The sequence below is a fragment of the Phoca vitulina genome, unplaced genomic scaffold (genome assembly GCF_004348235.1).
Source record: "Phoca vitulina isolate PV1807 unplaced genomic scaffold, GSC_HSeal_1.0 scaffold26, whole genome shotgun sequence".
NCBI classification, from domain to species: Eukaryota; Metazoa; Chordata; class Mammalia; order Carnivora; family Phocidae; genus Phoca; species Phoca vitulina.
In genome coordinates this window covers 26,862,095-26,887,501 of record NW_022589729.1, presented here as the reverse complement: position 1 = coordinate 26,887,501, position 25,407 = coordinate 26,862,095, and the positions used below count along the sequence as shown (strand labels likewise).

The window sequence follows — 25,407 nt, the reverse complement described above, 5'->3', positions numbered from 1 at the left end:
AAATATATATATGATCTAAGAACTTGAGAATCATTTTCAAGAAGCTAGTTTCAAAGACATTTTGCACAATATTATTAACATTTTGGGTATGTATAATGCACCAAATGTTATCCTATTTTGTGGTGATTTCAAAAATTACTTAACATGTTTAAATTAAAAATAACTTTTATTATATTTCTTATTACAAAGCAATACATATTACTGACATATTTTAGCATGATTTTATTTATCCAGGAGATAAACTTCTCTCCAGAGAAATGCACCTCTTGGTTGATACTTATAATAAAAATCAATGAGAAAAAAAAAGTACTCAAAAGAAATCCATTGTGCCTTAACATAGTTATCATCCTTTTACAGAAGACAGATACCTAGACCTTGGAAATTTAATTTAAGGTAATACTATGGACACCACACTTAAAATCTCAAACTACCTAAATTTCTACCAAAAAACAGACAACACCAATTATCTTACATTCTGATCAAACACATGCAAACACTAATATGGGACTTAAAAATATCTCATATGGATGAATAAATAACTAAATAAAAACATTATCTGATCATCAAGACACTGCGTTTAGATGCAGAAAGAAACCCGCAGCACAAGAACAAAATGATGACAGTACCACATGCTACAAATGGCCAGATGAAAATCCCCTGCTACAGAGCAGAGTCGGGAGCCTTTCTGAAGGCAGCTTTGTGCGTATAAAATAAGCTCCTGGTTGCCGGATGCTGAACTGCCCGCAGCCCAGCTCATCACATCTTAGGTAACGGAGCCCTGTATCATCCACAGTATAAAAGAACCACTTGGGAAAAGCTGCATTTCATTACTTTTGTTACGTACCCTCTTGCCCAGCAAGTGGGTATCTGCATGAAAGGGAAAAATTATTTAAAAAGCTAAAAAACTTACTATCCTTAAAAAAAAAAAAGAATTTTGCTTGTAAGATACTTATCCTTTGGAGCTTCCATACCCTCCTTTGGAGTTGTGACATATTAAAATCACACTGACAGAGAATCACATTGATCTAGAGAATTACCTGGCTTATCTTTACAGGAAGCCAAATGACACACCCCTCAAGGACTCATGTCTCCCTTGCCCTCCCCCCAGTGTTCTATACATAAGAGACCCCACTAGTGACAATTAGCTAAGAGGCAGGCATCAGAAGACCAGCTGCTCTCGAAGGCACAGCCACAGCTTTCGTAGAGACCACATCATAGTGATAAACCCCACAGAAAGTCATGTGCCCCTGCACCTGGTCTGAAGTAAGAACTCCCTGGCAGAGTTGATTCCCAAGGAACCCTCTACTTCTCCAGGTCATGTCAATGGTGCCCTACTTTTCTCTCCAGCCCTCATTCCCAACCACTGGAGAATGACATATCCCTCTGCCACTGTGAGGGCACACAGCATCAGGTAGGAAATATAGTAGCTACTCAGGAAAAGGGTACTTTGAAGACAGGGACCCATTCTGGGGAGTCTTGCAGTCAGATCCTGCCCTTACAGGGACTGAACAAGGAAAAACTTCTCTACATGAAAAGGTGGCTGACACTGCTCTTCCATCGCCGCAGAAGGGACATTTCAGGGACTGACTTTCTCAGGTACCCTCTACTCACCTGGTGAATTTGTCTCATTTCCAACGTGACAAAAAGGGATGGCTAACATCTGTGTACTGTCCTCTAGCCTGCTCGGCTGGAATGGACGCAGAGACCAGCTCTTACGGCACCGAACAGGCTTGCCGCGGTGCGGCCCTCTCACTTGGAAACAAATCTGAAGAGGTGCATTTGCACTTCAGAAAAGAACAGGCCGCCAGGGATACAATCGCGGGTAGGAAGTTAAATGCCGAAACGGAACAAGACTGGCCAACTGGGGTCACACCCAGCAAAGAGATAATACACACTGATCAGTTCAGGCTGTGAGATGTTTTGAGGCAGAGGGAAGTTAAGTTATCCCGTGTAAGATATTCCCCTTAGGTATGACAGGAAGAAATGTAATGTTTTTCCAGGCCTCATTTTGGTGGCCCCAAATGTCCAATCCCAGCTTAACTTCCTGATGGAGCCCCTGTGGAGCTGCCATCCCAAGCTTTGTAGTAGATCTTGGAGAGGTCTGGCCTCAGCCTTCACATCCTCAGCAAAGCGATGTGAGGGATGCTGAAGAAGAGTGCCTGTGCACAGCCAACCCGGTCTCTGCCTACGAGCCAGAGAGGAAGAGAGACAAAGCGATTAGACTACGGCCAAAAGACAAATAAAAGTAATGCAGAACCCCCCCCCCCCCCCCACTGCTCCCCCACCGCCCATATCCCCACCTCCGCACACATGCATGGACCCTCTGTTGTGCTGGTACACACCCTTTTACCCTTTAGCAAACTCCCAACAGTATAGGCATGGGCTTCTTTCCCTGAGAAACCGACCTTTGTAACCATGTTGGACCAGGCACTTCTTCCAGACCTAGACTATAAGCTATATACCCAAGATAGGAGGTAGAAGCTGCAGGAAATCCTGTGGTAAAAGGAGAGCACACAGGCTACTATCAACCAAAAGACCATGCTGACAAAACGGCATTGCTGTCACGGGCTACGTGGCTTCTGAGGAGGGCCTCTACAGTTGTAGCTATCCCAGTCCGTTCTGCAATCCGTCAGAGCAGAAATCAGCTTCTTCCCATAAACTGGGATTGAATGTTTTGTGAGGAATTCTTCCCCTAGAGCAGTGTTTCTCAACTATTAAATGTGCATCTGAATCACTTGGTAATCCTATTAAGTCGAAGATTCTGACTCAGTAGGCCCCAGAGTGCATGTCTAATGAGCTCCTGCAGCTCCTTTCGAGGCTGACCAGGAACTGAAGAGTGAGGCGGTGACAGAGTTCCACCTTACTTCCCGTCCCAGAAGTCAAATGCCATTTCATTCCGTTGACTGTAAGCTCTTTAGAAAAAGGCGGGTCATGTTTTAGAAGAACAGCCCACTAAATTCTAAGAAATCTCCGCACTTTTTTCTTTACAATAATGAGTTACATGTGGCTAAGGGGAGTCATAGTACAGTACGGGCAAAGGTACGTTTTTCTTAATTCTTGTAGAGGCGCCAACAAGTCCACACAACTTCTACGGAAGTTCACGTGCCTTCCATAACGTCCTTCCCATCTTTCCCAGAAGGTGGTGGAAGAGAGCCATGCCCACACCAAGGACTCCAGTCACACCGCCAACTGGCTTTGGCTCCTCTGAGGCTCAATCATGGAACACCAGGAGACAGTTTCAAAGGTGGGGGAGTGGGTGGAGAACACAACCCAAAATATAAAACAAAAAACCCAGAAGCCTTCTCATAGGTTCAAGTTACTCAACAATTTTATTTGCCCATTCTACACACAAACACACACACACACACACAAAAGCACATTTCAAATATAGTTATACACACCTTATGTGGATCTGAGTGGCATATTTTGATATCAATGTCACCAGATTAAGTCAGAATGCTGGTAAGGACTCACATTCCTTTTTCACCAGAGCTGTGCCTAGGAAATCCGCAGGATAACTCTATACATGAGTTCCCAATTCAGTTCATTCCCTTCACCAATTTCCAACCCCCTCCAGGGGCACAGCTGGTGATCAGTCCTTTGCTTTTGCCACAATAAAACCATCACCATATCAGAACGAGTGGATTTTGTTATTTAAACACAATTAAAAAAATGTATACAAGCAGTTCAGATACAAAAACATTGAGTCGGTAAAGATTGGTCCTACCTAGATCCCCAGTGAAAGGCTGACTGGAAAGAACACCTTTGCCAACTCTTAAGATCAATTTTTAAATGCAAAACTTCCTTTGCATTTTTATTTATTAGATTTGAATAAGAGTCAAATGCAACAACAGCATTATCCACTGCTACATCCTGTGACAGGGAAGCTGAGGACACAGAAGGTTCAGAAGCAGACGGTAAAAGGGAAGTCCTGCCTAGAAGTGGGAGAGTGGGTGGAATTCACGCAGGTAGAGGTAACAATTACAGGCTTTGAGGAGGTACTTCCTTCACTGAGTTCACAAAATATCATACAAAAGTGATGTTCAACCTTCGTTTTCTACAAAATGATGAGATTTTTGACTGCTACTCTAAAAGAAATGTCTATTAAAAATCATAGGTACAGAACTTCCCCCTGAAAAAAAAGGTAAAGTGTTTACTTCCTTTCTTTGTAGGACACATGCAACGGACACAAAATCACAGTAATATGCATATACTACTAACTGGTACAATTAGAAAACAGACGGTCAGATTAAAAAACCCTACTGGAGTCTGTCAGTCGGTCAGTCAGTCAGCATACAGATTCTACCAGGGTCTGCCAGTCAGTAAGCACATGGATGCTACTAGATACAGTCTTCTGGACACTATGCATCCAAATTAGATTCCTGGACTTACTTCTGATGACTGTATCACCTCTCTGGGAAGTCAGAGATCCATCCTGCCAATGTCACAACCTGCTCAATTGTTAGATATTTTTTAAATTGAAATATTTTAAAACATGACCAAGTCAAAATACATCCTAGAAAACCTGGGTAAATTGACCAAATTTCTTGAAAACAAACACAACATGGCTTCTGAACTGGGCAAAAACAATAGAATGTCCGTTAAGACTATATAACACAGATATAGTTCTCTCAATCATTAGACATTCTTCCCCCTGTCCTTTGGCTACCCCAAGCGCCAGTGAGTTTCTCCAGAACCCACACCTCCTACTCACAGAAAAACCGGAAGATGGGATTTATTTCCAAAGTTATGTCATATTTCTTGAGAATGCTGGTGCCTCTGCAGATCCATTTGTGGATTGCAAAAAGGAACACCCGGAACCTCACAGGAAACACTCCTCCATTCAGCCTGGGAATACAGACACATTGTATTCCTAATTCTAACTTCTTGGGGGAGAAACAAACAAAACCCTGAGACAATAAGATAGGGCAGACCCCCTACACATGTTTTTAAGATTTTCTAATTCTACTTTGCAGCTGAATGTAAAACAATCCCCTTATCAAAACAAAAACCAAAGACAATACAGATTAATAAGAACTAAATTCTAATTTGAGGATTATGAGGCAACAGAAGCTAGTTCTCTAAATCTGCTTTGGATTCCTCTTTTAGTCTGTTACAAAATTCATCATTCAGCTTCCAAGCAAGAAAATGAAATATACAGGGATTTTCCTTTCTCCATTTACTAGATTAAATAATTTAATAGATTAAATGCTAAAGCCTTCACCTATTTCTCCCACAATGAAACCAAAAGCCTCAGCAAAAGGTGCTCTGGAATCCATCCTTTCTTTGTAGAATCTATGACCTAGACATAACTATAGCAATGTGCAGATACTACCAATACACATTCCAGTAAGAAAGGAAGAGGAGGATAGAAAAGATAGGAAGTGGAACTTCTCTAAAATTTGGAGTAAGAGCTCTATGCCATTCTGTATTCTCCTGGCTTCTTCCTGCAGAAACTTCTCTGGAGGGATCTTGCTCTAAAAACTGAAGGATGCCGAAAGCCTTGCTACCGTGAAGTTCTAATTTCTTGTGTCCCACCTGAGACTAAAAAGACCACCTCAGGCTCCTCTTTTGGGGGAAGCAAACTAGCATGGGGGAGAGTGGAGAAATAAGGAGCAGGCTGAGGGCCACAGTGAACATCCCGGTGACCTGTGGCTCATGCTGGGGTTTATAACAGGGTAACACAATGCTTGTGTGTTAGAGAATCCTCCTCTCACTAAGAGTATGCACAACCCAAATCCAAAGTCTTTGGATCAAAATGCTCCTGCTTGTCATTCGTTAGCTCTGAATTATTCTTATTGCACGGCAGGAAAAAAAAAAAAACTGAATGAATAATCATTTGGGCTAAGGATGCTGCCGGCCAAGTAAGGTTAGATGAAGCCACCTTGTAAAAGTGCCCCCCACACCACCTAGACCACATCTCATTCTCACCTGGAGGGGGAGGACTCTCACTTGCTACCCCCCTTCAGTCTCACAGGACAAGAGAAAAGTCAGAAGGAATCTGAACTCCCCTTCAGTGTCCACACTTACAGACGCAATGTGTTGCTCTTTTGCAAATGTTCATTTATTATAAACTATATACCCTGTCTCTAAAATAACCTTCTTCAGGGCAAGGACCTTTTCTTCCACTTCTGTGCACCCTATCACCATCAGCCCCCCCCACCCAGCCCGAAGCCCCGCAAAGACACCATGTACCCAGAATGTAATGGCAAAACAGAAATAGCAGGTTAGACACACTGAGGAGCAGAAGCTAGGCAAGCAGCCTTTGGAAACACTGTGATGTCCTACTCTACTCAGATGCAAGAATAAAGGACTCAAGGTCACAAGGCAGCTGCCTATGATGATAACCTTTATCATCCTACAGGTTTTATCTCTGTGCCTTTATCCAGAGTGCTGAAAATTCCCAGCTATTACCCGAGGACATTTATTCGCAGAGTGCTTTGTTCCACAATACCTTGCAGTGTAAAGGGTTAAAGATGGGACAAGAACCCAGAATAACGCTCTAAAACACAGCAGCCTGCCTTCAAGGGGGTCACTTAGTGTAATACTTAGTGTATTACTTAGTGCAATACTGTGATCTGCTCACACGTCAAACTCCAGAGAATCGTCCTTTCAGAGCCAAAAAGAATTCAGAATTCTTAGGTTGACGCTCTGTCCGAAGAACTACTCCAGTATTTCTCCCCACAACTGAAATGGAGCTCTAACCCTGAGTATGAATCAGAATCTTCAGGGAAGTTATTTCAACGCATACATGCCCAGACCCCAACCCCAGAGATTCTGAGTTAGTATTAAGCCTAATGTGGACTGGGGCATGTATGTGTTTCAAAAATTCTAAAGAGGATTGTAATGAATGCTCCTAGATGACAACCATGACAAAAGGTCTTCTATTACCAAAGAAAAAGACCCTTGGCAAATACGTCACTTGCTCTCACTGGTTTCCTCTAAAAGACAATTGATAACTTTAAGGTATGGATGTATTCCATCACTTTAAAAAATCTCATGAGAAATCCGAATTCTCTCTCAGAAAACTGCACATATATTCATGTTTTATATACCGAATTGGAGGGGCCACCAAGGAGCTAAGAATCCCCTGTTCTAAACGTTTCCTGTTTAACCCTAGAGAAAACAAAATGACAAAAATGAATAGGCAATTCCAGATAATTAAGAGCTAGACCCCTCAAGGTCCCAAAGACTCCTGGAAACCAAGATGAGATAAAAGAATACACCGGTGAGGGAGATTAAATTCATGGCCAGGCCTTTCCACATTTGGGGCGGTGGGGGGAAACACTGCTCATGTAAAATTTTTTAACGTAAAGAGGAGTGTGTGTTGAAAATCACAGGAAAATAAAAAGCTCTAGTGAACTCTTCGCTGCCGTCTGTCTGCCTTGAGCAATTCCAGTATCAGCGGTGACTTTAATCTAACTCTGTCCTTCTAAACAGCCCCAGAGGTCACTGGCCTCGGCAGGAAAGTTGCTGTGGTTGGCAAAGCTGGGAGCCACTGAAAAAAGACATGACTGCCCTACAAGAGCCCTGCAAGACCTAGAGAACGTCCTATTCTCCTAAACCCCATTCCACAGCCGCCAAAAATGAATAGGCAGTTCCAGATAATTAAGAGCTAGACCCCTCAAGGTCCCAAAGACTCCTGGAAACCAAGATGAGATGCCATGGCTGGCTCTTGAAGTGAAAAATACCAACCAAGATATTTCACACATACTCAGAGCCAACTCCCCCGGAGCCTCAAAGACTTAGGACTGGCTCTCATGAAAGGAGGCACGAACTCTCACCCTATGTCCACTTGCGGGCTCCAGAGCATCTGTGGATGTTCTGCAGCCTGGGCTGACCCTTTCAGGACCTGGCTTGAGAGGAAAGGAGAGGGGGAAAAAAAAAAGCTCCCCCAGTCTGGATCCATTGAGGCCCCCTGCAGAGAGCATCAACAGAGCCTAGACTTCTCTCTCGCCAACCACCCCTTCCCTCCTCAACAGACACGATGACAATGCCATGCATCACACTGGAGAATCCAAAGGGGAGGTGAGCAAGGGGGGGAACAAAGCAGGCAAGTAAGGACTGTGAGTAAAGCACACCCTGAAGAGACAAAGGTGAAGGAAAAATGGGCTTCTGTCTCCCCCTCCGCCCCACCCCCTCCTTTACCAACACAAGGACATGAGGAGTTTAGACACCAGGGCTAAGAACCAAGGCTATGGGGCAGGCTTAACCTCAGACCCAGCTATGCTAAGCACCCAGGGGAGTGTATCCCTTTTCCTCCTCCTCCAGACCACCCCAACCGAGGACATGTCCTAAAACACCCACTGGTCAAATTGCCCCTGGGCGGGGAGATGTTTCACACTGGAGAACAGCTAAGATTGGTGTGGAAACACATTAGCTCACATTCTGTGTTAAAGTCCATGGTGGGGTGTTGGGGGTGGGGTCTGGAAGTTAAATGACTCATTGGTGCTTAGAGACAAGGGCAGGAGGCCAAGCCTGGAGGGGACACACGGTTACACCACCGGAATGCTGACTTGGGTCTTCGGCTGGTCGGCCCCTTCTTGCGTGTCCAGGGCACGGAGAGGGCTGAGGGGCTTGAGGGGCCGGCTCCCAACACTGTAATTTCTTGGACGCCTTATTGTATTCGAACTGGACAGAGGCGTAAAGCTGTTCCTTCTCATCCTTACAGGGGTTTGGTTCTTGGGGAAGTTGTTCTAATTGGAAATGGAGGGACACCACACAAATGAAAGCCAAGCCAAAAGCTCACTCATAAAGGTTAAATAATGCCTGCAACCACAACCGTTTCCTCCAGTCCTGCTCCTCTGCAGATAAGAGTCTCTCATAAGACATGGGCCATGGCCTTAGCCCTAGTCCCAGAAAGCTAAAGGGTTGTAGAAGGAGAAGCTCCTTGAGCATCATACTCCAAAGGAGGAAGGAGGGCCCACGAAAGGAAGGGGCTTATTTAAGATCACACAGATTATCAGGACAGACCTAGGAACAAACCCTATACCGCTTGACCCCACCTTATAGGCTCCTCTGGGTCCTACTTTCTAAAGGGAGCACTCCCTGGGGGAAAAAAAAATCTGTATTTGACTTCAGCCAAACACTTCCCATATTTAACTGGATTTCCAGGAGCCAACTTTCAAGGTTAAGACTCATGAAAGAGGTGCTAATTTTAAAAAGCAATAATTCCAACATTTCTTCCTTTTGGAAGTAAGCAGACTAGGACATGAGTTACATAGGACATGAGTTCTGGATGTGTTTCCCTTTTGTACATAAACAAAACCCGAGTCTCGTGATGTCAAAGGTTCAAAGACTCATGTTCATCCGCGGGAAAATACTTACAGTTGGCTTGTCACGGTGAGTGTTCACAGCCTCCACGTTGAGTTTAATTGTTTCCACTTTACATCCTGAGGAAACAGAGGAAAGAGAAAAGGCCTTCAGGAAAAAAGCTCCAAGAAAAATTCCTTAGATTCAGTATGGGAAACATACCATAAAAGAATGTATATATTCCCAAATATACACATCCTTTTTTTAAAGATTTTATTCATGTATTAAAAAAAGAGAGAGAGAGATGCAGAGCATGAGCAAGGGAGGGGCAGAGGGAGAGGGACTCGATCCCAGGACCCAGAGATCATGACCTGAGCCAAAGGCAGACACTTAACCACTGAGCCACCCATGCGCCCCCATACATCCTTTTAAAAATGGAAAGCACTGATGGAATTTCCCTGGTATACAGAGGTGATAAAGTTGAACTTCTAGACAAACTTCAGAGAAAATTCAAATAGCCTGACTTTCTTCAATCCCCACGTCCTGCCCACTGCTAAGCTCATAGTTACCGTAGGCCACAGGAGTAAGTTTGAAGATGGTATGGAGGGGGCACCTCAAGTATGGTAGCTCATCTGAAAACAGAAAGACCAGGTGAGAGAAGTCTCTTAGTACTATGGATTAAGGTCAAGTAAGTGGGAGAATCTAAGGAGCTCATGAGTTCTCTTCACCCTGACCTAGAGTTGTACAATTCCTCCCCTAGACCCCAGACATTTATCGGGACGGCCACTAAAGAAGCTGCCCAAGCTACTGAGAGGCTAAGGAAGGAAAGCAGTCCATTTTAGAACCTTCCATGAAGGCAAAACAGAAGTGAGCAGGACCCGGTGGAAGGGAAGATTGTGGCCCATGTGGGTGTACCAAAGGCCAATCTGCAGGCTGCCCAGCAGCTCAGATAGATGAAGAGGAGGGGAGGGGAGGGGAGGGGATGGGGAGGGGGAGGAGGAGGGGAAAGGCAAGGGGAAAGGGAAGGGGAAGGGAAGGGAAGGGTCAGAAAAGTCAGCAAGTTCCTTCAGGCTTTACCCAGAAACTGTCCTATGATGAATCCAAAGGATGAAGATGCTTTTAAGACACCACCCTCCTTGTAGCCAAATAACAAGCCGGGAATGTGCAAAACCACTTTTCTGATTCTGCCAGGAGGGTCAGCTAGACACTGGCCCTCTAGCCAAGCAGGATTAAGGAGCTCCAGCAGTGGCCACTCTCCAATGGGGGCTTTGGTACCAGAGGAGTAACTTCAGCGAGTAGCTGGCCCAGTGGCTGCTGGGAGCCCCACACTGCTGTCAGAAGAATGCACTCCAGTTTGAGTGGAAGAGGGGCAGGTTCTGTTGCCTGGGATCCTGGCGCCACCCTGAGTCCAACCCCCTCGCCATGACTGTGTCCCCTGGCCCTTCCCCAAATGTCACCTGCACCCTTATCCAAGAAGTAGGCCAGCAGGCAGCGCATGACAGCCTGGTGGGAGATCACGAGGACGTTGCCCTGCCGCTCCAGCTCCATGATGACGGGCTCCAGCCGCTGCACCAGGTCCTGGTACGACTGCGGGGGAAGTGAGGCAGACTGGTGGGAGGCCAGGCACAGGCTAGCAGCCAAGTCGGTGGCTGGCTCCAGAGTCAGGAGGCCACTTCTCCTTCTTCCCCAGCTGGCTTTCCTGCTGGAGGTTCAGCGACTTCATGTCGCCTGCTAACTACCCCTAGCCCTGTGATCTCTTGAGAATCCTCAGACCTTTCAAGAGCAACATTCAGATTGAGAAAACTACAGGTCAAAAAGAAGAAATGTGAATTCAGCCTGGGTCTTTTTTCCTTCCCAGAGATGAACAGGCAGCACATGAGGCTCCGAGGGCTTTCCTGGACCTCTGCTGTTGGTTTTAGTTACCTGGGCCTCCCAGGGCTCTAGACTACAAAGCCCCTTGGGCCAGCGAACAGCCTCAGACATGCGAGATGACAGGGAAATCATTCATACCCCATATATTGACTCGGGGCCTATACCTGCTTGGGTCGGGGTGGGACTGAGGGAGTGGAACGAAAAAAAGAAGTAAAAAAGAAGATGCTGATTCTACAATGAATCAACACACAAGACATCCTGCCACCCTTTTCCCTGGAGATCTTAATGAGATATTCGACGGTCTAAGCTGAATTAAACACACTATGACCCAAAGTTGGAGGACAAAACTACATGATGCCTTGACTACCCTTTCTAGACCTTCCACATCCCATTCACTCCTTCCCCCTAATTAAAGCTAAACCCCCAACGGAGGGCTGGACAGTCACACCACGTGAGGGGAAATCTCACCTCCCCACCAGGGTACCGATACAAGTATTTCTCTTGATCTCGAAGCGCGAACTCGTCCGGGTACTGTTTCTCAATCTGCGCATAGGTCATCTCCTCACACACGCCCTGCAGGGAGCCACAACGGCTGCAGGAGGGAGGCCGCCCCATGCGGCCCCCCCTAAACAAGGGGGGCGACACTAAGGAATCCTTAGTGTCCCAGTCCCAGCACAGTGCCTGGCACGGGGAGGGCCACTGCGCAGGGGACGTGGCTTCTCAGCTTGCTCCGACTACTTGCTCCGATTACCTCAGAAAAGTTAAAGGTCCAAGAAAAGTCAGCAGGATAAAGGGAACAGGAAGCAGGGGAGGAGAAACTGAAGGGACCAGAGAATTCTTGCAGAAGGCATAAAAAGGTACAGAGGAAGAAAAGAAAAAGAAATATCTGCTTTTGTGCTCAAGGACAGAGAAAGCCAAGAAAAAAATTTGGAAAGGACCAAGTGATCTAAGCAGAAATTAAAGAAGGGAGTTGTTAGTTATTTCTTTTCCCCAGCAGAAAAATATACAAAGAAACAAAATGGAGCCGTGCTGTCCCCAGATGCCAGAGGGGCTAGGTCACAGACTGGTCTAGGCCCGTGACTGGCACAGGTGCTCAAACAGGCAGGAAGCCCTGACTGGGGTGCAATTGTTCCCTCTTCCTCCCCTACTGCTACTACCTGGTAGTTCTAGTTTTCTAGATAAAACTGCCCATATTGTGACTTCTGAGAGCTCCTGCCTGAATAAGAGACTCTTATTGGCTTTGCAGCCATCAGAATTCCTACTCACAGCATCGATCTCATTCAGAATCTTCCACTGCTCATAGGTCACACCCAGGGATTCAGCAGTCTGGATAGTCCTCTTTAGCTGGCTCGTCCACACTTTGAGGTCTGCTATCTCCTGTTCCTCCAGAAACTTCCTTAGAGCCTGGGCAAACTGGGGTTGGAGATAAAAATTTTAAAGGAGAGAAACATGCGCACACACGCACATACAGACACACACACACAATTGCTAACTTGGCCTATAAAGGGCAACGTGTAGGACCATGGTCAAAATCCAAAAGGTGCTACACAGTTATGATAAACCCAAGAGGAAATGAACTTCCACTGGAGCATCCTGTACCGTGCTCAGCACACAAGTCATGCCCAATAAATATCTGACGGTTGAATTAACAGAAGTGGTTCCAAGTTACCACATTACAACACAGCTAGAATCAGTGGACAAGAAGAGGTCTTCCACATTTGCTTGATTATCTGAAACCACAGCCTCAGCCCCAATGGGATTTAGGAAGAAGTAAGGGGATAAGAGAGATGACCTCCACCATGCCCTTCCTCCAACTCTAAGCCTGAGAAATCCAGCCTGCTGCTGAATGCCTCACCTGTTTTCCCCGCACCGAGAGGCCAGAGTCACCCCCAATCTTCCCCAAGAGGTTGAATTCGCTCTCTCCGTGCCGGCAAAGGTAAATGGTGCGAGGCTGCACGTGGATATTCATGAGGTAGTAGACTATCTTGCTCTGGATGTAGTCCTGGACTCTGTTCACTAAAAATCGCTGGCCCACGTTTATCACCTTGATGAAAGAAAGATCCCTGGGACAGAGCAGGAGAAAAGAGAATCCCTGGGAATGAAAATCTGAGGATACCAGCGGGAAGAGAAGGATTCCCATAATTACTTGCAGGTTTGAGGCAGCTCTTCCTTGTCTCCTGTCAGAGCCAACCCACATTTTAAGGAACCAACTGGTAAGAGATGGATTGCACCTCAGACCCAAGATGAAGTAAGATGTCCCGAACTTCTGGCCAGTCTACCATTTCTTCAAGTGCCTGTACTGTGCCATGTAGTTTAGATAAGTAGGATACGAAGAATCCAGGCTTTCCCTCAAGGGTTAGACTAGGTGACCTGACAATTTTGCTAACCCTGAAGTTTGGTGAGAAGCACAACCCCCATCTGAGGCGGTCAAGACCTGGCCAGGGGATGGCATGGCCCGCGGGGAGGGCAGCAGGCAGCAGAATCTTAGAGATCTCTCCATGTTCCCTGCATTTACCTAATCAAGCCTCTCTCAGAGGTACTTCTGCAGCAGTTGCCTCATCAGAGAATTTTTCTCATTGTAAAAATGATAAATGCTAACTGAATTTAAATTTAAAAAAAAATGATACTTATTCCAAAAACATTTTCAAAAAAAGGTAGAATGACGCAAATAAAAATCACCCAAACCCTACCATCAGAAATACTATCTATAAACACACACACACACACACACACACACACACACACACACTGTTCTAGAATGTTTTTCTATAAAGGACTTCTATGTAGAAGAATATACTATTACACCATCTCTAGAACAGTGGTTTTCAAACTCTATATTAAGGAACACCTCCAAATATTAACATTCTGGGCAATCTACTTGAAGGAACTTAAAGACTCAAAACATTAAGCAGACCACTACCACAATGGAACAGTGAGCTACGCAGACTTATCTTGCCATCTGCTTGGCTGCGGGGCCATATCTTATTCAAACATAGCCGTTAACTGTATGGCCACATTCCCCAGGTTTCTGTGTGTACACATCTTTCTTCAACATGGACTTCACATTTTACTATGGCTCTTTTTTTTTTCTTCTTTATGTTCAGATAGCCAACATATAGTACATCATTAGTTTTTGGGAAAAAAAAAAAACGGATAAAATACATTGTGCATGAATCTTTCCAAAAGGCCTGGAATTTTTACTATGGCTCTTATACCTCATGCACATCAAGTTAACCCATATTGCATACCACATTGCTAGTAGACACTACCACAGTAATAATGGCTAGCACTCAATCAGACATTTCTGATGAGCCAGGCATGTTCTTAAGGACTTTACATGCTTTATATATATGTATACACACACACACACACACACACACACACGTGTATATATATATATACATACACACATTTTATATATATTTATGTTTGTTACACATTTTTACTGATATGTATTTGTATCATATATATTTATATATATAACATCATATATACATTATATATATCTGTACATGCATATATGTTCTATGTAAACATATTTCTATATTATGTTACTCTTGTGTGTAATATATGTAATCTTATATACTAATACATGTGTGTTACAGAATAGATATATACACACAATAAACTTCAAAAATTGATCAAAAGCTGATGACACATCTCTGAGGGGTGTCCTACAACACCCTAGATCAGAACTACTTGATTTTGCCCCCCAGGGACACCTGGCAATGTCTGAAAACATTTTGGCTTGTTGTAGGTTGGGAGTATTACTGGTATCTAGTGAGTGGAGGCCAGGGATGCTGCTAAACATCCCACAGTGCACAGGGCAGCCCCCTACTGCTGTAATAAAGAATTAGTCAGCAATGCGGAGACTGAGAAATCTTGTTTTAGAGAACAGAGAGGAAGAACTGATGATAAAAAACACTTCACTGTTCAAGTGTAAGATGCAACCTACAGAGAAGCCACAAATCCATACCTTGTTTCTCTGGAATGATGTAAACATTATAGGTCTGGATGGTCAGAAGAAAGTTTGAGGACAGAGGGAGAAAGGCTCTTTTCTCAAACGAGACCCCCGCCTGAGGCCCTTCAAACCATGGCCTTAAACCTTACTTGTCATAGTTGTCTGGGTCAAGGGGTCGATAGGTGACTTTGTAGCACTCAATTCTCTTTAGGAAGTCCTCCATCACATTCTCCCTGTTCCTTTCAGGGTAGTCAGGGCTCGACACCTTTACCTCCTGGAATCATAGAGAGAGTAGGGCCTGGTCAGAGGTGTGTCCTTAACAGCCCTCGTACAAACAGCCAATGCTAAATAAAGAGAAGGAAGTCCACAGAAGGGCTCTTTCACTGGAGTGTTGGCAATCCCCGTTCAGTGAGCACCCCCTCCCTGTCCTGTGACCCTGGCAACGAAGAAAGGAAAGACAACTGGGGAGTCATGTGCCTGCCCTTGGCTGAAGGACTGAGGCAGTCACACAGCTCAAACTGCTCCTGGGCCCAATCCCTTTATGTGCCCTGCTGGGAACACAGAATGGGCTTCAATTTCTCCGTACGACCACTCAGAATAGGGTGCTTGATCTGACGCATGCCTGACTTGGACCAGATACCTCTTCTTAGTTGTTTCCAAGTTCCCACACTGCTAGGAGAGCACTACCATGATACCATGTCCACACAGCACAGTACAACCCATCAAATGGGCATTGGTTTATACCGTGACCATCCAGGGCATGAGACACTCAGTGCACAGAGCACTGACCTGAATGTTAGACAGGGAGTGGGCAGATGACCTTCCTACATGGTGGCCCTGACAGATAGTGAAAAGGCTGATCTACTCTGAGGACATCCCTAGGTCTCAGCATCCAGCTGATACCCAGAACACAGGGCCAAAACTCCTACGGTCTAAGTCTTGGCTTCCATTCAACAGCTCATTCTTACTTTATTCCTCAGAGCCTCGGTTTCTTCTCCTATGGGAAGAATGTGGAAGTATAAAATGGTGCTCTGGCAGATCAAAAAGATCACCCTGCATTGTTAAACATGTCTATTTCTTTCTTTCATTGCCCAGTTGACTCTCCCCCCTCACCCACCAACACACACATAACACCAGGCAGAAAGGACAGGGAGGTGGTGGTATGCAGGGGTGTCACCCACCAGGATGTTGGCAGCAATGACATCAGGATCATCGCAGACAGATTCCACGAAGAATACCTGGCCAGGGAGAGAAGGCAGTGATAGATGAGTCAAAAGTGCCCAGGCTGTTCATTAACAGCCTGTGCTCACACCTGCCCCACCATGGCCACCACACCCCCCGGGATTTTTTTTTCATGAAAGTGGCCTTCAAGGCCTCCTCATTTAAAAATAGCTCTTACCACATCCCCAGGGCCTCAGACATACAGGCTAAGGGGCTGAGAAAGGACCTGAAAGAAGACACTCAAGGACTGGGGGTATTTCCCAAGAAAAGAAAAGCGGATAGCCAACCCTGTCCTCCTCACCCACCAGAGTCAAGGAGATCCTCACGTCCCTCTTGACTCCCCACCGCCACTCATCCCTCTCCTCCAGCAGGGAGCCAAACCCTACCTTGAAGGAATTCTCCTTGGCAAAGTTCAAAATCATGTCCCTCCTCTCCCTAGTCGTATTGGTGGCATCAAACACCTGGGGAGAGAGGCCGCAAAGTAGATGAGCGGGCAGAGAGAACTGGAATCCCACCAAGGCAGAGTCCGGGTGAGGCTGTGCAGTCTCTTGGGTGGAGATCAAGATGGGGAAGAGGCAGGGAAGGCTTACCGCGATCTGCCCGCTCTCCTCGGTAAGGTACGCCTTCACATCTTCCAGCGCCACCAGAGCACACTGTCTGCCACGAGAACAGAGGACATCAGCGAGAGCAGCGCCAGACCAAGCTCAGGCACAGCCAGAGGCATGAACAACTGGGTTGCTAGAGGAGTCATATCCCTTCCCACTTAGTTTTCCCAGTGGTCAAAATTTTCCCCTAACTGGACTTTTCAACTTCCCCACTGAGGGTTTTAGACTATCCTGTATTTTTCCCATTCCCCTACCCCATGCATATAAAGTCTCACTCTACAGGTTTACCCTACAAACACACATGCCTCTCCCTGAGCCTGTTCTGCTACCTACCCAAGCCCAACGTGACCTGTCTACCAAATAATCTCCAGTTAAAATCCCCAAAGGATATTTACTGACAGGAAAACCAAGCCCTGCCACATCCAGTCTTGTGATGGCAGAGAAGGAGCTCGCTGGGAGGTCAGGCCTAAGAAGACTCACTTGCGGATCTTCATGGCCTCCTCATTGTCGTGCCGGAAGAAGTCGTAGGACTTATAGGACTTGACTGCTTCACGCCGATATACCCCAAGATTAAACACTGCAGATGACACCAACAGCCCTCAGCAGTGAAACAATACAATGGCCCCACCAAAGGGGACTTCTTGGTCTAATGTCAGAGTTGCCAAGGAAATGAAAAAAAGCACCATGGTATGTTGGGAACAATACCAGATTTAGAGTCAAGTTAGATTCAAGTTCAGATGTATTAGTCCTTGAACAAGTCTTAAACTGTCTGAGTTTCAATTTCCTCAGCCACTTTGGCGATTTCACAGGAGTACTGCTAGGATTAGACAAGATGATCTATATGGAGGTAAAGCGCTACACCATCAAAGGCATGCCCTTAAATTTAGGCCAATCCACCCAGGCCAAGAGGAAACAAGTCTGTAAACAGGGAATAAATCCAGCAAATCAGGAATCAACCACTATTTCTGCCAGGAGCACCCTGTAATCTTGATGCCAAGGAGAACAGATCTCCAGAGGCTTGAGAGGCCCAAGAACTAATCATTTCCCTTCCCAAGGAATAAATGACCTGCACCTACCTTTGGTGGGCACCCCAATCCAGTTGAGGTAGCGCGTGAGTTTCTTGGACACATAGGTTTTGCCCCGGGCTGGCAAGCCAATCATAACGATGAGAGTTGGGGAGTTGGTCATGTAAGATGCCCACGCTAGAGGGGAAAGAGAACAGAACTGAGCGACTAGGGGCTGCAGAAGGTTTGTGCACTGGGCTAGATACTTCATAGCCATAACCTCATTTAATCTTTACACACCTCAGCCAAGCCAGGGGAAGACTGGGATGGCAAATAGAGGAGCTATCAGGCCAACCTCCTGAAAAAGAACTAAAAGGTCATGTAAATTTCCAAGAAGTACCCAAGTCAAGACATGTCTTCCCCACATGTGCAAAGTCTCCACAGAGGTACCTTAGGTGGAAAGAGACACAAAAGTGGCAAGGATTAGAAAGATAAGAATCATGGCACCTTCCTTAACAAAAGAATGTCTAGTAACACAAGAACAATACAGCTGTGGAGGCACGCCTTGTGCCTGGAGATTCCCCAGGGATGAGCCGGCCTGGCTCCTACAAAAGGTCCAACAGAGTTTCTATCCTGAGGATCCCATCTATCCCTTCAAAGCCATGAGCAAGAACTAGCCCTGCCCACTGTAAAAAGAGGCTGGTCTCAAACTGTTTTGGCTTTTGTGCTCAGGACACAAGCTTAAGCCCGAATTTCTAAACCATAGTGAGATTCAGACTGTGGCAAAGCCTACTTGACACAAGTTCTGACAAGACCCCTCAGGAAGCTTCATGGTAAAGCTAGCCTGCAAGGGCAGCATGGGCAGCTGGCCTCAACGGCCGCGTGAAAGCAAGAAATCCAGAAGCAGGAACAGTCACTGGTCCATCCTTCCTGAGGAAACTTAGTTCAGGAATGCTCATGTACAGAGATAGGGCTCAGTGGACAGGTGGGGCAAACTAGACGGTCAAAGGTCAGGTGACTCGCCTAAGGATACAGGATGGGTCATGGAAGAGCTAGCACTAGAATCCAGAGCTTGTGCTTCCTCCGCAGCCTGCTCACAGGGCCGGGCTCCTCCCTGCCCATCCTGCCACAGATGAGTGGTGGGAGAGGGGCCTCCACTGCTGCCCACCACTTCCCTGGGGCCCGGACCAACCGAGGTCGGGTAGGACGACTCCAGACTCTTGTGAGGGGAGGCCCCACCCAGGGATGAGAAAGGGAAAGCATCGCCTTGCTTTCCACTTCCTGGCACTGCCTTCTGGAAGGTGCCCTGCCGGGTACTGCTGCTTCTCTGTGCTGGGACGAGGTGGTCCATAAGGCTGAGAAACAACTGGGTAAAACTTAGGTGGTTGCACGGGAAAGTCATTCTCAACAGCTCTCACTGGAGAAGTGGGCAGAAGGGCCTGGGTAGAGGACAGACCTCAGAAGGAAGAGAGTTTCCTAGGGGTGTTGGGCAAGAAGTACCCAGAAACTAGAGTGGCCCCAAGTGGTGAGGCGGGAGTGGATGCCCAGACTCGGGGTCAGAGGACTTGGCCTTTAGTCCTTTACCTGCTGTGCACATGGACAATTCCTGGGCCTGGGCAGGGACTCCTCCAAAGCAGGCAAGGAGCAATGGAAGTGATTTTCATCTGTGTCCAAATAGGAAGCACACAGGCAGGAAAATGCCACCCTGCAGCCTCAGCTGATGTGAATCCCTGATCTCTGACTCCTGACAGGTCTGCCTGGGTACAACTGCCTCGCCTTTCAGTAGTAAAATCCTCCTGAGTCTTCACTTTCTCCAGCTCACCACCATGCTCTGCTCAATCCCCCATGATTTGCCGCATTACTTGCACTTCTGGGCCTGCTTTGTCCACAACTTCCAGCCCATTAGGCGCTTCCCCCAAAGGTCCTCTTACCCTCCCTAAAGCTAAAAATGAACTGATGCTTGGGAGCTGCTCTGAAGCTAAACAGGGGACCAGCTGCTACATGTTTACCTAACTGGGCAGAGAACGCTAAGAGCAAAAAAAAAAAAAAAACAACAAAAAACAGGGGTCTCTAAAAAGGACTCCCCAAGGCTCCACATCTCCCACCTCTGGGCTTCTCATTTTCCAGAATACAAAACTAAAACACACTTCCTATTTCAAACTGCCACGTTGACAAAATTAGGAACATTTTGTCCTGCCTGTTACAAAACAAAACCACTAGCACCTTAATTTGAATAGTATATAGCTCAAGCTGATCAATTTCAGAGACAATGTAACATACCCCTTGGCTTATAATGGAAAGCTGTTTTAATCCTGGAATTCTCTCCTACCTTCTTTAAACAAGGTTTAACTCACTTTCTCCATCTTAAACTTATTCTCCCTCATGAACATACTTAGAGGAATTGAAGGTTTGATAACTTCCCTACTACAAACAGAAACACCCAAACCCAGGGAGGTGAAGAGCTTGGTCCACAATTCCACAGTAGAAAGTCAAGGTCAGGGCTCTGACCGGACTCCTGGTTTCATGACTGCCACATCAGTCCCAGCCACCAGCTCCTGTCAGCACCTGGCCAAGGGAGCCATGTGGTAAGCATGACTAAATTCTCTAATCTAATCCTGAAAGGTAGTCTAGTAGGTCAGTGGTTCCCTGCCTTTTCATAAACAAGGCCTTCTTCCACTATTTGTTCTAAATAGGCCCAATATTTTTAAAATACGCAGCCTATTAAAATGTGTTTCATTAGTTATTTTTTCATTCTTGAGTAGTCATAAAACTGCTAATTATCTCCTGCTATTTGATAGGCATGAGATATCCAAGTTCTGCGGCTAAACACTGAGAAAGTTAACGTTTTACTGAACCAGCACAGCTACAGTTGACAATGCCCGATTTCCACCCATGCCCTTTGAAAGATGAAAAATAGCTAACAATACAGAACTAGTTAGGAGAATAAATTAGTAATGCTGATCAACATTTCAAATGTGTCTTTCCTCCTATTACTTCTGTAGGAAAAGTTGCTAGCACGCATGTGCTAACGTATATATGGGCAAGGATGCTCCTGCAGCATTGTTTGTGATGGTGGAAAACCAAAAACAGGGCAAATGTCCATCGGGGGAGGCTGGCATATCCCTAGAATGCAATACTATGCAGAAAGAGGTAAATCTGGATTTACACACACACACACACACACACACACACACACAAAGCCCTCCACAAGATAGTAAGTAAAAAAAAGGAAAATAGCAGCAGAATAGAATATGTACAGTATGAACCTATTTTCATTGACAGAATACACCAGAAGATGTCGGGAAGAATCAAACTTAACAGGGACAGGAGAAACTGTGAGAGATTTTTTTACTTTTCACTTTCTCTCTGTTTTGTTTGAATTTTTCATGAACACATATTGCTTTTGTAACTGGGGAAAGGTACACATGGGAACTTGTCTGTTTCAGACCTACTCAAAATCTCAAAGAAGAAAAGAAACAAAGAAAAGCATATACACACTCACTGCTGTCCCCACCTGCCTAATTCCTGAGGTGCCTGTAAGATGCCCTGAAACCAGTCATCTGAGCACCTTACAGGCACCTCAGCCAGCAACCACCGTCACCCCCATCCCTGGAGCAGCTGAAGTTCCAGTAATGCTCCTTTGGAGGTTTTGGCTCCCTGAAGTCCTTCTCCAGTCCTCCAGCTCTGGCACTTCCCAGGGTGAAGCCAGCCAACACAGGTGTAATTGGCAGCAAGGAGATAACGGCTGAGCTATTAATAAAGCAACTGCTGGGTGTGAGCACTAAGCAGCCAGGGGAGCCTGCTCCAACACACAGGCAAGCAATGGAGAGAAGTAAATAAACAAACAGGTATTTTCATGACTGTATTTCTCCTTTGACTATGGCTGCAGAAGTCTCCCAGTCCAACCCATGAGGGAAGAAGAGAAGGGGGTAAATGAATGATGGTGGAGTCGGGACAACCTCTCCCTCCACCCCCCAGATGCTCCCAGTCGGGGAGAAGAGGGTGGAGCTGGAGAGGAGAAATCAGAGCGCAGAGCAGGACTTAGAGTCTAGAGGATAGAAAGGAGACCTGGGATTACTGCCTCCTTGACTATCGAGAGCCCTCAATGCAGAAAAACTGCAGAAGAGTTTGAATGGCATGGAGCAGGTTTCTGTGGAGAATACAGCTGACGCCGGGCACTGTGCAGCCCATGCCGCCACCTGCTCTCTGTACTCTTTTGGATCAAGTGTCCCAATAACACAAATGCACCTCTCTTTAGTGCTCCCAAATCTGGGCTACGATATTGTCAAGCAAGAGGAGGAAACATTCTTTACTGAAAACCTAATTCTTCATAGGGCTCTTATAAATAGTGAGCTCCCAGCACAGCCATTTACAGTATAATTCAATTTATATGCAATGAAAAGTCACCAGCAAAAAAAAAAAAAAAAAAAATACACTTTAGCTCTATAAACACTCTTCTAAGTGCTTTCCTATATTTACTCATTTAATTCTCACATCGCTCTAGGGGAAGATAATATCAGTATCCCCATTTTATAAATAAGCAAACTAAGGCACAGAGAGGATAAGCAACTTATTCAAGGGCACACAGCTAGGAAGGAGTAAAACCAGGATTCAAACCCGGGCAGTCTGACTCCAAGGGCTGCACTCAAACATCGTGCTATACTAGTTATCTCCCGTGGGGTACTTGCCCTCGGTACCTGGCTTCCTGCCCTGGCAGAGAAAGGAGACCCTAATTATACAGGTGTGCCAACCCCAGTACCACATACAAAAAGCTGCCTCTGTTGCAGTGCAAAGCTCAGCAAGCTTCATCAGTGCTAGATAAAAAGAGATTATCATCATTAATCATGAGACTGACAAGGACACAATATCAAGGTCGAGACTCTGGGGAAAGCTTTGAACAGGACATGATTCCAGGTCTCATGCTGGTTGGCTGTTTCCACCTGCTATATACATGACCACTGAAGTGAGCACTGACTGACAGGGTTCCAGAGGAAAGGTGCACCCGGAAGCAAGGGCAAGGGTCAGCATTCCTTGAGGTTCCCCCCAAATTGTAAGGGCCAGTTGCCCAGGACCTTTTGCCCATACAGGCTACAATGAGGGTTAGGAATGCAAATGCAAGGGGAGAAGAAATGATGCTTCACCTCTCGGCAAACCCACCTGCTATCTCTGTCTAAAGAACTGGCATGGAAACGCTCTGGTCAAACCTGTCCCCACAGGAATGAACCTACAGGAAAAATACCTTGCAAAGTGCAAAGGCTAACCCTGTGGGAATGCAGGGTGCCCAAGTGAGAGTGAGAGGTCAGACGTCAGACCTGACTCCCCCTGAGGCCTGCTGAAATGAACTACTACTGGCTCTTACTGCAATTTCTGCAGTGAGCAGCACCTTCACAAAACATAGCCCAAAAAATGAAGGGAAACTGTTAACAGTATCAGCCCTAAGTAATCCCTGCACCTGCCACTCTGCCTTAATCACTGAGTGGGTAACTTTCAACATCAATCGAATGTGCAGATTCCCCCACGAGACAGTCAAAGAAAGCAGTAAGAAAATGTGGGGATATACCAGCAGTCTGGACCCAATGACAGACATTTCACCGGGCCTACTTGTTTCACACAAGAAATTCCTGTTGTATACTTGGTTTTAAATTCCCATGTCAAAGAATTCTCTCTCACTCCCAACAAGCATCAAAGTCTAGGATTACAACTATATTCCCAAGATAGAATTCTGGGAGGGAGCAGCCCCTCCTCTTTCCCCAGACTCACAACATTTCTTCTCTGACATTCGAAGATTGGAGGCTTTGGTTTCATAGCTGTTGTTCTGTTCTGATGAAGATGCAGTATTCCCAGACATGGCAGCTCTTCGGGAAATGCCTGAAAGGGACAAAAGGGATGTAAGGAAGGAGACATACCTCAAAACACCCAGGGAAGAGGACAGGTGCAATAGAAGTGAAAGAATCCTGGACCAAGAGTCCAATCCAGCCCTCTTGCTCTGGGTTAATAGCTACATGTCCTTTGATAAGTCCTCCCTAGCCCTGTTTCCTCATCTATAGACTCAGTTGTACTAGAATCTTGCCTTTTTAATGCTGACTTAGGAGTTACATTCACATAAATTAGCTCCTTCAATCCTTCTAATAATCCTTCCATAAGGCTTATTTGCCACCATTGTTACTTTCCCCCAATTTACAGGTTGAAAAACTAAGTTTAATAAAATTAGGTGGCTTATCCAAGTTCCTTCCTGACCTCTACTTTAGTTTAAAAAGCTGGGGAGAGTAATGGTAAAAGTCGGGGGTGAGATGGGTTGCAAATAGATCGAGTTCATTATCATACAGTCATTGCAGTCCAATGGCAGGATTTATTCCTGACAAAAATGGGAGAAGTGGGGGAAATCTCAAACATGTTCCCTGAAGGAAAAACTGTAACTGGACCCCGTGACGACCCTAGCGCGTCACCATTTCTCCTCTGGTGTTCCCATTCTCACGCCCTTGCTCTGCACCCTCTTCCCACCCATCCCTTGGTTCACAGTCTATAAGGAATAATGGGGCGCAAAGAGGTGGTAAATGACTTCCCCAAGGTCACCTGCTTAATAAGAAGTCCTGACTCGAACCGGGGTGGGATAGCCTCGCGCTCACGCCCCACACCCAGACAAGGGGCTCGTGAGGACCGAAGGTCCTACTGCTTCAAGGACCTTGCACTGTTCTTCCACTGACCACACAAATCCTCCAACCCAAGCACCAGCCGCCGCTCCCGGTCCCAGAACGTCTGCACTCCCAGCAATGCCGGCACTTCCCCGAAAACGGCAAAGCATCACCGTCCCTCACCTCATCCCCGCGCACGCAGCCCCCCGCCCTCTCCCGCCCGCCCCGGCCCTTCGAGGCGCCGTACAGCCACCGCTCACCCTATGATCCCTCCTAAGCTCCCTCCCGGCAGTGGCCCCGGTACTTGTCCCGTTAGGCTGCGGACGGGAGCTGACACACTGTGGCCAGAGCCCGGCACACCAGTAGCCGGCAAATCACGTGCTCCTGTCAGGCTCCGCCACACTGGCGTCGGTCCTCACCTGGAGAGAATCATCGGCCAATCCAGCGCCCGCAGGCTCCCTGGGGCGGGGCTCAAATCGGAATCGCTGACGCTGGCTCCCGAAGGTGGAAGAAACTGTGAAGCCAAAAGATCGCAAGCTCCCAAGTTTCCTCGCACTGTGGAGGTTGGTTGCATCGTTGCTAGGCAACTCATAGGGCTGGGGGCGGGGTTAATAAAATGCTTGACGTTTTTTCAAACTCTCGCGAGAGTGGACGAAACAGACGTCTTGAGGGGATGTGACTTTTTGGTGACGGGAAAACATTGTGGAGGTTAACGCTTTCCTCCCTGAATCCCAGAGGGACCTTGTTAGATCCATAAATTGGAACGTAAACTTTAGAAGGTGGTGCTTTGCTAAAGTAAGATACCACCGTACTTGAGCTGATTACACCTTAGGGTGTTTGCATCTCCTTCCCATCGGCCA

The 25,407-nt window shown here is 46.4% G+C and overlaps 1 protein-coding gene across 9 annotated transcripts; it reads right to left on the bottom strand.

The window, feature by feature from the left end:
- Positions 1 to 160: 160 nt before the first annotated feature.
- Positions 161 to 25,194, bottom strand: PFKFB2 (6-phosphofructo-2-kinase/fructose-2,6-biphosphatase 2). 9 transcript variants are annotated; one of them, XM_032422101.1, is made up of 15 exons: positions 24,967 to 25,163; positions 23,676 to 23,783; positions 17,988 to 18,113; positions 17,392 to 17,488; positions 16,897 to 16,963; positions 16,693 to 16,767; positions 16,267 to 16,323; positions 15,235 to 15,359; positions 12,980 to 13,187; positions 12,391 to 12,537; positions 11,593 to 11,697; positions 10,710 to 10,839; positions 9,822 to 9,884; positions 9,328 to 9,392; positions 161 to 2,185 (listed from the first exon to the last, which is right to left on the bottom strand). In XM_032422101.1, exons 2-15 carry the CDS (start codon positions 23,761 to 23,763, stop codon positions 2,123 to 2,125), a joined length of 1,416 nt encoding a protein of 471 aa, XP_032277992.1. In that variant the 5' UTR covers positions 23,764 to 23,783; positions 24,967 to 25,163; the 3' UTR covers positions 161 to 2,122. The 9 variants fall into 9 exon arrangements, with proteins under 9 accessions (XP_032277992.1, XP_032277986.1, XP_032277987.1 ...); XM_032422095.1 differs by lacking the exon at positions 161 to 2,185 and adding an exon at positions 3,782 to 8,696 and having other exon boundaries at positions 24,967 to 25,174; XM_032422096.1 differs by lacking the exons at positions 161 to 2,185; positions 24,967 to 25,163 and adding exons at positions 3,782 to 8,696; positions 24,808 to 24,959.
- Between the last annotated feature and the right edge of the window lie 213 nt (positions 25,195 to 25,407).

Excerpts from the sequence above, each read along its gene's own strand:
- PFKFB2 (XM_032422095.1), bottom strand. The coding sequence starts at position 23,763 with ATGTCTGGGAATACTGCATCTTCATCAGAACAGAACAACAGCTATGAA. Across the intron at positions 12,538-12,979 it reads TCTCGGTGCGGGGAAAACAG|TTTGCCCAGGCTCTAAGGAA; the intron begins GTGAGGCATTCA and ends CTCCAACCCCAG. Across the intron at positions 10,840-11,592 it reads ATCGGTACCCTGGTGGGGAG|TCGTACCAGGACCTGGTGCA; the intron begins GTGAGATTTCCC and ends CTTCCCCCGCAG.